The sequence below is a fragment of the Hoplias malabaricus genome, chromosome X2 (genome assembly GCF_029633855.1).
Source record: "Hoplias malabaricus isolate fHopMal1 chromosome X2, fHopMal1.hap1, whole genome shotgun sequence".
Classification (NCBI taxonomy): Eukaryota; Metazoa; Chordata; class Actinopteri; order Characiformes; family Erythrinidae; genus Hoplias; species Hoplias malabaricus.
The window spans coordinates 27047931-27062627 of record NC_089819.1 but is presented as its reverse complement, the minus strand read 5'-3'; the positions used below and the strand labels follow the sequence as shown (position 1 = coordinate 27062627).

At 46.9% G+C, this 14697-nt stretch overlaps 1 protein-coding gene across 3 annotated transcripts in view; it reads left to right on the top strand.

Moving 5' to 3' along the window:
* Nucleotides 1-4146: 4146 nt before the first annotated feature.
* LOC136676240 (uncharacterized) overlaps nt 4147-14697 on the top strand; it is a 34049-nt gene continuing 23498 nt past the window's right edge. For 2 of the 3 annotated variants that reach the window (XM_066653094.1, XM_066653093.1), the window contains exon 1: nt 4147-4293. In XM_066653094.1, coding sequence (XP_066509191.1) covers nt 4228-4293 — 66 coding nt within the window. In that variant the 5' untranslated portion in view covers nt 4147-4227. Of the gene's footprint in view, nt 4294-4536; nt 4617-14697 lie in introns of those variants that run through there. The other variant, XM_066653095.1, reaches the window with a different exon arrangement.

Below are 14697 nucleotides of genomic sequence, written 5' to 3'. Positions count from 1 at the left end.
CTCATCTGAATTTTTTATTTTTTATAGATGTATTTTTGTTTATTGCTAAATGCATTTTGGTGCAAATCTATTTTTTATTTTGTAACAGATAAATTTACTGTGCTTTACTGTAGTTACTGACAGAGACCACCAGGGGGCTTTGGTCATACTTGATCTTGTATTACTTTTCTTTAAACATACTGTCATATAAACACACACCTATTAGCCACAAGATTAAAACCAGGGACGGCGCTGAGATCCACCAGTGGTTTTAAACTTGTGGCTGATCTGTATGTGACTTTACAATGACTCCAGAATCTGTGACTGAACTGTAGTCCGTTTCACGTCATCGTGTCGTATTGGAGATTTTTTTTCGCCCGTTCTGAAGATTAAAGGTAATAAACAGTAAAGCCAGCCTTTCCTCCGCCGCTGTCTGGAACAGCTCGCCATTCTGGAGGAAAACATTAAACACTAAAGGAAAAGTGTGTACAATTATAGAAAAGTAAATATGGGACTTATTTTTTCTTTGTTAAAATAAAGAATTGTGTTCTGGAAAAAAAAAGGAAATATTATAGTTTGATATTATGGTACAGCTATTATTTTTTGGTTCATCTGAGAAAAAAAAAATCTGAATAAATAAAGCTTGAAAGCGACGCTGTGGTTCCTTGAGTTCTGTGAATGAGGTTCCATTTTAGTACAGCTTATTCACGTGTAACCATGGAAACAAACAAGAATTACCATGGGACCTTGTGTAGTATCCATTGGTTGCCATTTTGAGCTCAGTGCTAATGTAAACGGAAGGAAACATGGATAAATGTGTCTCATGCACAGTTCCTCTCCCTGCACTGGAGAGAGTCTCACAGCACTCAGAAGCACAGCACCCACCTCCTCTTTGCATTCAGGGCATTGAGGATCCCACAGTGGAGCGTAATGAAAAAGACAGTTATCCTCTGTTATCCACATTAGCATTTTCACCATAGGATCTAATGTAAAACTATTAGCATCAGACTCTAATCCGTCTCTGTTCTTCTGTCTGAATCTGAGTGAGTTATTCACACACAGATCACACACAGGCTTCAGTCATCGTCTTATTTCACTGCTGTGTTGTTGTAGTGTGTAAGAGACGGCAGACACAAGCCCCGTACTCCTCCGTCTCAGTCTTTTCCCACTGTTTACAGGTTAATAATCTGACCCTGCTGTCCCTGCGCTCTGAGAGTGAACAGACTCCTGGAGGATAATGTTTTAAACAGGAATTCCTCTGGTTTGGATTAAAGTTTAATAAAGTAGTTCTCCTCGTTTGAAAGAGGAAGAGAGCAGTGAGAGAAGTTTCCACTCCATAGCTAAGGCTGAGTCCTAAATGTCCCCTTACACGCTCCGTAGGGCACAGTGTTGGATATAAATAAACGTTATAATTTTTAGCGTGCTGTAAATATCACTACAGTTTTCCCTGTGTCTAATTACTGTCTGGGTGCAGTATCTTTAGTTTTTCCTCTGATGTGCACATTGTAGGGTGTAAGGCGCTACTTTGGGACACGGCCCGACCTCCTCTACTGACCGACACAGACACGGTATCAGAGTTCCTTGAGACAACTCGGAAAGCCTCCTCCTCCATCCTGATGGCTTCCCTCACCCCTGGTGTCCCCCGGGGTTCTTGGGTTACCATCATAACAGACACCAACACTATTTTCACCACAGCTATATGCAGCTGCCTCCACATTCAGATTCCATGCCCCCTGTTCCTCCTCTCCAGGTTTCCCAATCATTCCCAACATGAGCACTGCATTCCCTCAGTAAAACCAAGCTGGAGCCCTCTCCAGAACTCCACACACTGCAGTTATTTGTCATTGAACAATGTTCAACAGAATGTGTTTTCCACATGTGACCCATCTGTGGCAGTTAACACACACACACACTAGTGCACTTGGGGCTCTAAACACACACACACTAGTGCAATAGGGGCTCTAAAAACACACACACACTAGTGCACTAGGGGCTCTGAACACACACACACTAGTGCACTAGGGGCTCTAAACACACACACACAAACTAGTGCAATAGGGGCTCTAAACATACACACACACTAGTGCACTAGGGGCTCTGAACACACACACTAGTGCACTAGGGGCTCTGAACACACACACACTAGTACACTAGGGGCTCTGAACACACACACACACACATTAGTGCAGTAGGGGCTCTGAACACACACACACTAGTGCACTAAGGGCTCTGAACACACACACACACTAGTGCACTAGGGGCTCTGAACACACACACACACACACTAGTGCACTAGGGGCTCTGAACACACACACTCACAGACTAGTGCACTAGGGGCTCTGAACACACACACACACACTAGTGCACTAGGGGCTCTGAACACACACACACACTAGTGCACTAGGGGCCCTAAACACACACACACACTAGTGCACTAGAGGCTCTGAACACACACACTCTCACACACACACACACACACACTAGTGCACTAGGGGCTCTGAACACACACACACACTAATGCACTAGGGGCTCTGAATACACACCCAGATCAGGCCCCCAGTTGTGGGTTTGGTGCCATGCTCAAGGGCCCCTCAGCCATGGATTGAGGAGGAGGACAGTGCTGTTCCTTCACTCCCACTGCCCCCAGTTTTCCTGCTGCTCGTGGGAATCAAACCAACAACCTTTCAGTCCTCAACCCTCTGCTCTAACCATTAGGCCATGGATGGCCTTCAAGAAGACTACCTTCAAGAAGACTGAATACTGAAGACAGTGTGCTGAATCTGCAATGAGGTGACTGTCTTGTTTACCGTGATAAACTCCAACTGTACGACCCCACACCCAGAGCTGGACTGCCCTATATGCTCTTAACGATGGCCCCTTTGTCTCCCTCTCGCATTGTTAGGAAGAGTTTGTGTATCATCAGAAGATGAAGAGAAACAATCCTTCAGGAAATGAAAAGAGGAAAATAGACTCCTGGATATGGAGCTGTGGACAGCAGTGAGGTAAACCTGCGACTGTGCCTCTCCAGGTCGGACTGTTGATAAATGAACGTAGAATATATTTAGAGGAGGCGTGCACTGCGCAGTTGCTCTCCACAACCTTAAAAGCCTTGCAGTGCCACAGTGTCATGAACCAAACTTTGAAGCAGAACAGTGAATAGTGAACATACACTGATGTGTTTATATGGTCTAGTGCTCGTTTAAACTTCTCCAAACACACCACTACAGTCTAAAAGTTCCTCTGTATCCCATTCCACCTTAAAAATGATGTAGTTACTTTCTAAGTGCTAAGTTGAGTTCCACTTTAAAGGTCTAATGCTGACTCAGACGCTGAAGGGCTGATCACAAACTTAATTATGTTCAAACTGTTTATTTACTCATGGTTTTTTGAATAAACATGGTTTGTTTACACCTCTTTTTGCTCATTTGTAGCTGTTTATTCTGGAGTCAAACCCAGACGGAGAGGTCTAGTGGAGAGTCAGGTGCAAAAGTCAAAGAGTTCAGGGCGGAGTGGTCCTTATCAACATTTTGCTTAGAGCCCCAGGGAAGTCTGGACCGGCTCTATTTTACCTAATGTCAGTTTGTCTCATCAAACACAAGACGCCATTGTTTTTTTGTTTTTTTTTTTTGCTTTTTTTTTTAAATTAAATAAAAAAAAGCGGGCGCCAGTCCTTCACAGGGCGACACACACTCACACATTCACTCACACACACAGTCCTACAGACACTTCTGAGTCCACTTCCGGGGCGGAGCGCTGGGAAAACGACTGTGTCCAGGGCCCACAGTGTGGCGCTACACCCCACACCTGTCCGACGTGTGTCACTCATAAACCTAATTAATGCAATTAAAATAAACAAGAATTAGTGTTAATTTATTCTACATTTCTCACAAATGTCTGAGCAACGTCCATTTAGTGTTAGATCACTTTTAACTGGATTCACGGTCTGCCCCAGTACAAGCAGTGGAGGAACGCCCCTGACACACACACACACACACACACACACACACATACAACAGAGACCTCCGCAGGAAAACATTACGCGCGTGTATAGTGTGCAGAGCGCGTGCGCGCTCCTGCTGCCTCAGGTGCGCGCGCGCATGTGTACCAGAGAGAGAGAGAGAGAGAGAGAGAGAGAGAGAGAGAAAATATGTATGTGTAAGAGAGACAGAGTTTGCGTTTGTGAGTGTGTGTGTGTGTATGTTTATGAGTAAATGTGTGTGTGTGTGAGTGTGTGGTGGCTGCAGGAGGATGATGAAGGTGAAGTTCGCTGCTGTTTGTTTTCTGCTGTTGATCAGCGCGTGCGGCGCTAAACGAGTGAGTAACTAAAACACACGCACACATATATCAATATCAGTTCTGCTCGGATTTGATTGGGTTTGTTTATCCAGGAAATCCCGTCGGAGGGGGGGGGGTTGTTTGTGTGTGTGTGTGTGTATATATGTGTGTTTATTTGTTTTGATAAATGTATGAGGACCTGTGGTGTATTCCACAAACTTGGATTTCCCACTTAGCCAGTTAACTTAAGCCTTAAGTCTGTTCCTATTGGACAGGCTGGACCTTGGGCTTAAGTTATCTCGCTAACTGAGAAATATCCCCCAGAGGTCCCCAGCACCGCGACAACACGAGGCTGTGTAAAAGTGGGGACTGTTTTCAGGATTCATTCCATAAACTCACTGAGACTTTAGGTTACTATTACTGTGTGTGTGTGTGTGTGTGTGTGTGGACCTGAGTGTGTGTGTGTGTGTGTGTGTGTGTGTGTGTGTGTGTGGCTTTAGCTTGTTTTTGTCATGTGGATGTTCCTGTGTCTGTGTTTATACATTTCTCTGTGTTTATATTTGTGCTCCACTCTTCTGTTGTATTTATTGTAAGTGTGTGTGTGTTATTGTTTATAAGTGTGTGTGTTTATGTATCTGTGTGTATGTTTGTGGTTCAGACTGTGTGTATGTGGTTCTGTGTGTGTGTGTGATTCTGACTGTGTGTGTGTGTGTGTGATTCTGACTGTGTGTGTGTGTGTGTGTGAGTCTGACTGTGTGCGTGTGTGTGTGTGTGAGTCTGACTGTGTGTGTGTGTGTGAGTCTGACTGTGTGTGTGTGTGTGAGTCTGACTGTGTGTGTGTGTGTGATTCTGACTGTGTGTGTGTGTGTGTGTGTGATTCTGACTGTGTGTGTGTGTGTGTGTGTGATTCTGACTGTGTGTGTGTGTGTGTGTGTGTGAGTCTGACTGTGTGTGTGTGTGTGTGTGTGTGTGATTCTGACTGTGTGTGTGTGTGTGATTCTGACTGTGTGTGTGTGTGTGATTCTGACTGTGTGTGTGTGTGTGTGTGTGATTCTGACTGTGTGTGTGTGTGTGTGTGTGATTCTGACTGTGTGTGTGTGTGTGTGTGATTCTGACTGTGTGTGTGTGTGTGTGTGATTCTGACTGTGTGTGTGTGTGTGATTCTGACTGTGTGTGTGTGTGTGTGTGTGTGATTCTGACTGTGTGTGTGTGTGTGTGATTCTGACTGTGTGTGTGTGTGTGTGTGTGATTCTGACTGTGTGTGTGTGTGTGTGATTCTGACTGTGTGTGTGTGTGTGTGTGATTCTGACTGTGTGTGTGTGTGTGTGTGTGATTCTGACTGTGTGTGTGTGTGTGTGTGTGATTCTGACTGTGTGTGTGTGTGTGTGTGTGATTCTGACTGTGTGTGTGTGTGTGTGTGTGATTCTGACTGTGTGTGTGTGTGTGTGTGATTCTGACTGTGTGTGTGTGTGTGTGTGATTCTGACTGTGTGTGTGTGTGTATGTGGTTCTGTGTGTGTGTGTGATTCTGACTGTGTGTGTGTGGACCTGACTGTGTGTGTCCACTGTCCCCCACCGTCTACTGTCCTCACTTTCTGAGGGGCTTTTAGAGGAGGACGTCTGCTTCCACTCACCTCCACTGTCCACTGTCCTCCACCGTCCACTGTCCTCACTTTCTGTGAGGGGCTTTTAGAGGAGGACGTCTGCTTCCATTCACCTCCACTGTCCCCTGTCCTCCACCGTCCACTGTCCTCACTTTCTGTGAGGGGCTTTTAGAGGAGGACGTCTGCTTCCATTCACCTCCACTGTCCCATGCCCTCCACCGTCCACTGTCCTCACTTTCTGAGGGGCTTTTAGAGGAGGACGTCTGCTTCCATTCAACTCCACTGTCCCCTGTCCTCCACCGTCTACTGTCCTCACTTTCTGTGAGGGGCTTTTAGAGGAGGACGTCTGCTTCCATTCACCTCCACTGTCCACTGTCCCCCACCGTCTACTGTCCTCACTTTCTGTGAGGGGCTTTTAGAGGAGGACATCTGCTTCCGTTCACAGATACAGGTGTCTTGTAGTCAGTCAGTGTGAAGTAGCTGGTGAATTATGTCTCTGAATGTGTGTATCATTCTGTAGTGGGTACCATGTCTGATATCAGTAAACTGGAGACTTCCACACATACACCAAAGTCCAGTAAACCCAGGCTTTAGCTTGTAGCATGTTATTGATACAGAGCTCCTTAATGAACTGCTTTTTCTGAGCAGTGTTAGCTAGTAGCATGTCAGTTATCACATTCATATAAACATATCTTACACACTGTGTTTGAAAATATTAATCAGATTTATCCAGTTTCTCTCTTAGCTTTCGCAGATACACTTGTTGCCTGAAGTTTAGTTTAGCTTTAGTTCTGCACTGAAGCTGTGATGCTAATGTGGCTATAGCAATAGAAGCTAATACCTGATGTTAGCATGGTGATCGTTTGAGTTCTGAGAAGTGAGCTGTGTAACACACCATTGTCTGGAAACACAGACACATTTTTCAGGTTGTTGTCGTCCAATAATGAATGGGATTCCAGTAACAAAGAGCCTGTGCTAAACGTGTGTGTGTGTGTGTGTGTGTGTGTGTGTGGAGAAGCATGCTAAATGCTGTCTTTGTCCTGTTTGTATTTTTGGAACTGGGGAAAAATAAAAAGCTGCAAAATGTGAAATGAAAGTCTCAAAATCCAAAAACCCTTGAGAGGAAATGAACAAAAATACGTCACGGAAAATAGTCGAGTGACTTGATCCACAAACGCAGATTCAACACTTTTATAAATACGTTTAAAATATGAGACGTAAAAATGATGATAAATCCTTGAAAACCCAGATGATGTGTTGTGTGGGATTTTTTTCTAATTGCTGGAATAGAGTTACACAATTTGGGGATGAGCAGGTTTTCCTCCCAGCGCTGGGATCTTGGGTTCAAGTCCAATCTGGGTGGAGTTTCCATGTTCTCCCTGTGTCTGCGTTTCCTCCAGGTGACTGTCTGTGAGGAGTGTGGTGTGTTCTCCCTGTGTCTGCGTGGGTTTCCTCCGGGTGACTGTCTGTGAGGAGTGTGGTGTGTTCTCCCTGTGTCTGCGTGGGTTTCCTCCGGGTGACTGTCTGTGAGGAGTGTGGTGTGTTCTCTCTGTGTCTGCGTGGGTTTCCTCCGGGTGACTGTCTGTGAGGAGTGTGGTGTGTTCTCTCTGTGTCTGTGTGGGTTTCCTCTGGGTGACTGTCTGTGAGGAGTGTGGTGTGTTCTCCGGTTTCCTCCCACAGTCCAAGCACATGGAGGTCAAGTGAATTGGCTTATTTCTAATAACTGCCCTGGTGTGTGTGTGTGTGAGTGAATGAGTGTGTGTGAGTGAATGTGTGTGAGCCCAGATATGGATCGGCGCTCTGTCCTGGGTGAATCCCTAGTGCCCGATGCAGTCGTTCCTGGTTGGGAGTACGCTGTGTGCGTTTGGCTGCCGCTTCTCGCCAGAGAGTGTGAGTGTGTGCATTGAGTGTTGAATGGAATGGCGTTCTGTGCAGTGTTGTTTGTAAAGCATCCTTGAGAATCTAGAAAGGCGCTATATAAGTGTGACCATACATAAATAAATAAAAAAACTGTATTTTGACACTAATCTTTCCCTATTCTGTAACCGTTAGACTCTTGAGCTAATGGCACTAGCTCCTGCACTCCTCTGTTCCTCAGAAGTCTAGAAGGAAAGGAGTTGGACTGAGACTCTAGGTACTTTTACTGGGGGATGGGTTTAGGACACTGCACTCCTCTTACATTAGTGTTACTGCACTCAGACTCCTCCACAGAGGAACACAGTTCTGTTTCTTAATGAAGCGTCTGTGACCTGCTTTGGTCCAAACCCCACGAGCCCCACAGCAGTGTTCTCCCCCTGTGTAAACAGCCCCTGTTCAGAACGCCCGCTTTCAGCACCTGTTCCTTTAAATGATAATGAGCCGCTCTCTGTTCACCCCGACCCCGAGCACACAGCAGTGAGGAGCGAGGAGCAGAAGCTCTGGTTTTTAGCCGTTTTCACTCTGTTCTCTTTCTTCTCCATTTTTACTCAGTGCTCTTATTTCTCCGCGCTCGTTGTGTCTGTTTTGCTGAGTTTAACCTCGTCTTTGCACTCTCACATAAACACGGGTCCAGCGCTGTGATTGGACAGACTCAGACGAGGGGGCGGGGCCATTCTAAAGTCTCAGCGACTCGTTTTATCCTGTGTTTCTGACTCAGGCAGCGCACAGAAAACTGACTGGGGTCTTGTTTCACAGTGTGTGGGTTGGTGGACTCCAGATTCACACTTTAATGTGAACATGATCTGAACAAGAGAGTTTATGATAATATGTCCCTTTTAAACCTAAACACTGACCTTAGCCTTGGTGAACATCCATCGGCCGTTTCCATACGAGGAGACACAGGTCCCCATTTTTACAAAGTCCCATTCTGAGGTCCTCATTCGACAAGCAAAACCTGTATGTACAGACACAGCAGGACTTTGGGGAAACTGTTCTCTGAACTATGTAAATTGGTGCAAAACCACCAAAGGGGACCACAAACCTCAACTGGCTGCGAAAGCACATTTCTGAGTGTGTTTTGGGGGAATATAATTATTCACAACACATTTTCACCATCACACGCTCCAAACACACAGAACTGACGCGTGTTTAACAGCCTGGGGGTCTGGAGCGAGCAACTGGTGGGAAACTTTGGCTGTTATTTTTAATAACAGTGGCTTTCTCTGACAATAATGAGGAATTTGAGGGAGCTCCAACCCTCATGAGAACACAGTTCCCCTGTTCCACAGACCAGTACTTGCTGGATTTATTTATGCCCATGTGGTGCACTTGACCTCAGACCCATTCTGAGACAGAGAGGGCAGAGTGAGATAGGTGCAGTGTGAGGATCTGATGGAGTTCAGCCTCATCATCATCAGTGAGGAACCCCATCGCTCCAGAGAACACAGTTCCACTGTTCCACACACCAGAGGAACCCCATCGCTCCAGAGAACACAGTTCCACTGTTCCACACACCAGAGGAACCCCATCGCTCCAGAGAACACAGTTCCACTGTTCCACACACCAGAGGAACCCCATCGCTCCAGAGAACACAGTTCCACTGTTCCACACACCAGAGGAACCCCATCGCTCCAGAGAACACAGTTCCACTGTTCCACACACCAGAGGAACCCCATCGCTCCAGAGAACACAGTTCCACTGTTCCACACACCAGAGGAACCCCATCGCTCCAGAGAACACAGTTCCACTGTTCCACACACCAGAGGAACCCCATCGCTCCAGAGAACACAGTTCCACTGTTCCACACACCAGAGGAACCCCATCGCTCCAGAGAACACAGTTCCACACACCAGAGGAACCCCATCGCTCCAGAGAACACAGTTCCACTGTTCCACACACCAGAGGAACCCCATCGCTCCAGAGAACACTGTTCCACACACCAGAGGAACCCCGTCGCTCCAGAGAACACTGTTCCACACACCAGAGGAACCACGTCGCTCCAGAGAACACAGTTCCACTGTTCCACACACCAGAGGAACCCCGTCGCTCCAGAGAACACAGTTCCACTGTTCCACACACCAGAGGAACCCCGTCGCTCCAGAGAACACAGTTCCACTGTTCCACACACATCCTCCCTCTTCTCCACAGTGGAACACAGTTCTGATTCTTGATGACATGAAGGTCACAAAGTTTGGAGGTCTGTAGAAATTGATACTGCAGAAAGTTGGCGACCTCTGTGCACTATGCCCCTCAGCATCCACTGAGCCTGCTCTGTCGGATTTGCAATTTACGGTGCCAACCACTTTGTGGCTGAGTTGCTGTGGTTTCCAGTCTCTTCCACTTTGTTATAATACTACTGACAGTTGACTGTGGTGTATTTAGTAGCGAGGAAATTTCCCGACTGGACTTATACCACGCTGGAGTTTACTGAGCTGCTGATCGCGACCCATTCTTTCACAAACGTTTGTAGAAGCACCCTGCCAGGGTGCTTGGTTTTATTCACCTGTGGCAATGGAAGTGTGTTAAAACACGTAGGCTGCCATTGTTTTACTGTTTTATCTTGTGTTTATGAACCAGGCTAATGTGTTATTTCTGTGTTGAGGGAGAAATAAAATTTAGTTTCTCTTAAACACAACGCCAACATTAGTTACATCTGTTCAGTTGTATCAGCTCTCGGCGAAACAGCCCCCTGTAAGAGGCACTGTCTCCATTTGCTGCAGCACTGAATGATGGACAGATGACGCTGGCTGCTGATTGGCTAAATAAAGATGACGACCAATGAGAAGCGTTTAGGAGCTGTGGAGAATCTGAGAGCAGCGGCGTTTCCGTCTCAAAACAAATCATTGTCTAAACAGTGTCACCTCAGAAACACAAAACAAACGCGTCTCAACACTGCTTTTAGAGTCCATGATGATTCCATATTTTAAGGGATGCTACGTACCGCAGACACACTGCCAGAAAACTATCAGAACTGTACCCTACTCTCTATTAACTGTGGATGTTAAAGTTGTGTTGATGTGACTCGCCCCGTTTCATCTCCAGGACTTTTATTGTGTTCTTTTATTCTCCACAGTTGTATAATGAAAGATTACAGAGATCCCCCTCTCCTTCTGGAGAAGAGAATGTAATGCACCTTTAGGGAACACAACTGGACTCTAACACCACTGCTGTACCTTTTAAAGATACACTCCACTGTGTGTACCTTCAGTGACAGTGATGTTCCTGTACTGTAGCTTTAATTCTGAGAGTGTGTAAACACTCACAGCAGCGTAGGGTCTGCACTGATTCAACGCAGAAGCAGAAATCGGCCTTTAACCTCGTCACCTGACTGTGGTTTTAATCTTGTGGCTGGAAGCTCCCTGATGTTTTCTAAGTCGGAGGCATGGCCCGGTCAGTGACTGCAGTGTAGTCGTGTGGTCAGATGGACACGCTGGGTGGTGCTGGGCAGTGCTCTGCTGTGTGTCCACTCTTCCTCACACAGGCCTGCGTCACTCTCTCTAACAAACAGCCCCTCGCCAATGCCCCCTTCCTGAGCCCCACGGCCTGTTTACAGGAGAACGAGGAACGCCTCCCCGCCTGGAAATCTGGAACACAGGAACTCTGGAACTCTGTCTCCAAACTGGTGTCATCAGCTCATATAACATCCCTCCACCTGCAGAGAGAGAGAGAGAGAGGGAGAGAGAGAGAGAGATAAACAAGGGGTGAGAAGAAGATGGAGAAGAGGAATAGGAGAGAGAAAGGGGAGGGAAAAGGAATTAAGAGAGAAAAAGAGAGAGACACTGAATCCACAGGGAAACGTTCCTAACCTGTTTTCTCATTTAATCCGGGTTGCCAGGAATTGTCATTTTAAACGTCCCTGAGCAGTTTGTTCACCCTCCCTCGCTTGTTTTTATACAGTGTCTGGGATAGTGGATATGTCCTATATACACACACTGATCAGCCATAACATTAAAACCACCTCCATGTTTCTCCACTGTCCACTCCACTCACTTAATTCCCCCCTCCCCCCCTGTTCCTCAGCGCTAAGGACCCGCACAGAGCAGGTGTGATGTGGTGCTGGATCATTCTCAGCGCTGCAGTGACACTGACGTGGTGGTGGTGTGTTAGTGTGTGTTGTGCTGGTGTAGAGTGGATCAGACACAGCAGTGCTGCTGGAGTTTTTAAACCCTGTGTCCACTCTGTGAGACACTCCTCCCTCATTGGTCCACCTTGTAGATGTAGAGTCAGAGACAGTAGCTCATCTGTCGCTGCACAGTGTGTGTCGCTCGTCCTCTAGTCCTTCATCAGTGACACAGGACGCTGTCGGCTGGATGTTTTTGGTCGGTGGACTGTTCTCAGTCCAGACACTGAGGGGTTTAAAAACTCCAGCATCAGCACCAAAATCGTAATAAAATATTGTGAAAAAGTATCATGATATTTAGATGATTACTGTATCGTCCGACCACTCGGACCGCACAGAATCGCCATCTCCCACAGGGTCTTATATAATCTCGCTGGCTCAGCTCTTCATTAAAGCGCTATTCCAGCCCGTCTTTGTCCCGGAGAGGGGTGGGAGGGGTCTTTACTGGTTTGCTGTGTGATGTAACGCTGGGATATTTTCGCTGTGGTGAGAATGCCCCCATTTCCTCCTCTTTCTCTCTTTCATGTGAATTTGAGCGTGAACATTTACACGGTGCCAACCTCTGCGTCCGCAACTATGGCAGCGCTACAAACTGACCCACTTCTCTTCCTTTAGAGCCGGGGTCTGTGCTCTTTATAGGGACTGCCTTTAGAGATCAAAGACCCATCGTATGTCGCCGAATCTGATTTTATGGTGTGACTAGATTAGTGATCTTGTTTTGACAGAAAGTGTGAATCTGGAGTCCACCAACCCACACACTGTGAAACAAGACCCCAGTCAGTTTTCTGTGCGCTGCCTGAGTCAGAAACACAGGATAAAACGAGTCGTTCTGATTCTGCTCCGCTTCTGACGTCAAGTGCAGAGACTTTAGAATGGCCCCGCCCCCTCGTCTGAGTCTGTCCAATCACAGCGCTGGACCCGTGTTTATGTGAGAGCGCAAAGACGAGGTTAAACTCAGCAAAACGGACACAACGAGCGCGGAAAAATAAGAGCACTGAGTAAACGGCTAAAAACCAGAGCTTCTGCTCCTCGCTCCTCACTGCTGTGCGCTCGGGGTCGGGGTGAACAGCGAGCGGCTCATTATCATTTAAAGGAACAGGTGCTGAAAGCGGGCGTTCTGAACAGGGGCTGTTTACACAGGGGGAGAACACTGCTGTGGGGCTCGTGGGGTTTGGACCAAAGCAGGTCACAGACGTTTTGTTAAGAAACAGAACTGTATTCCTCTGTGGGGAAGAGGGGGGTGAGTACTTTTCTGAAAGGTTGGAGGCTGAGTATTTGTTTCTTCGAGGTGCAGCCGGTGACGACCTGTTCTTCATTCTTCACTGTAGAAAGGCACCGAATAATAGGATACTCTCCCCCTGTCTTTCTCTGATCTCTCCGTCCTTCTGTCGCTCTCTCTCTCTTTCACTTTTTCTTTTGTGATTTATCCCTAACCCTCCCCTTCTCTACATTTTTCTCGCTCTCTCAAGTCTTCTTTCTCTCTAACTCTTTCTCTTTTGTGTATTCTTTCTTTCCCCTTCTCACCATTTCTCTCTATTCTCTGTCTCACCTCTTTTCTCACATTCTTTCTTTTGTATACTCTCTATCCCTCTGTCCCCTTCTCTACATTTCTCTCTCTTTTCTCCCCCCTCTCTCTCTTGTCTTCTCTCATTCTCTCTCTCTTTTTGGGAGATGGTGTTCTGTCTCCTGCATTTAATTCGTCTCAGAATAAAAGGGAAAACGACGTGGTTTTTGCCGCTTTAAAATCCATTGTCTGTGGAATGTCTTTGATGATGGAAAGCAGATGGAGGAGAGCAGGGTTTTTTTTGGGTCTCTCTCTCTCTCTGGCCTCAGCAGCTTTATCACTTCATTCCCGGCCGCGGCTGGAGGCGAGTCTGTAACCTGTCTGCTGCGTGTGGGTCCAGAACCTCTGTTTATTTTATTGTTAAACTCCAAATCCAGGGCCGAAAGGAAACCCAATAAACAAGCCAGGCCCCAGCGAAGGTCTGATTCGAAGCTTTCCTCCCAATTCCCATCTGCCTCCAATTATTCCTCCATCCCTCCATCCTGCACACCTGGGAAATATTACCATCCCTCCGTCCGTCCGTGCGTTTGAAGAAGAGCCTCCCCGCGGTCGTCCGGCGGCGGAGAGGAGGGTTTATGTGTTCTGGAGCAGAAGGGTTGAATAGTTCAGGTCCGAGAGCAGCTCGGCTGAAGGTAATCCTCCAGGAGTGTGTTCCTCCTCACCACAGAAACTCTCGGGGCAGACTTTACCCTGGTGTCAGAACATAGCTGTGAGGATCTGATGGCATTCAGCCTTCACATAAACATCAGTGAAATTCTGGATCACGAACATCACTCAGTGGTGCTCCGTCACTCCTTTACTGAGAGCCTTTAAACCCCCCTCGCTGACATTTGGCATTGAGCGTGGAGAGCTAAGGCTCATGTGCAGCTGCTCCTGAGTGTCACACTGTGTCCACAATGACTCTACTATAAGTCTCTCAAAACATTAGGGAAAAAATAAATATAAAAGTATCATATCAGTAAACACACAGACAATTATCATCAGAATGTCAAGGTGTGTGTGTGTGTGTGTGTGTGTGTGTGTGTGTGAGAACCTGTCCATGGGTGTGACTGTGTGTGTAAGAGAGAGAGAAAAACTGTCTGTCTTTTAGAGAGTGACTGTGTAAGTAAATGTGTAAATTATCCACAGGGGTGAGGGTGGGAGTGACTGGGTGAGTGTGTGAAATGTCCACAGGGGTGAGGGTGGGAGTGACTGGGTGAGTGTGTGAAATGTCCACAGGGGTGAGGGTGGGAGTGACTG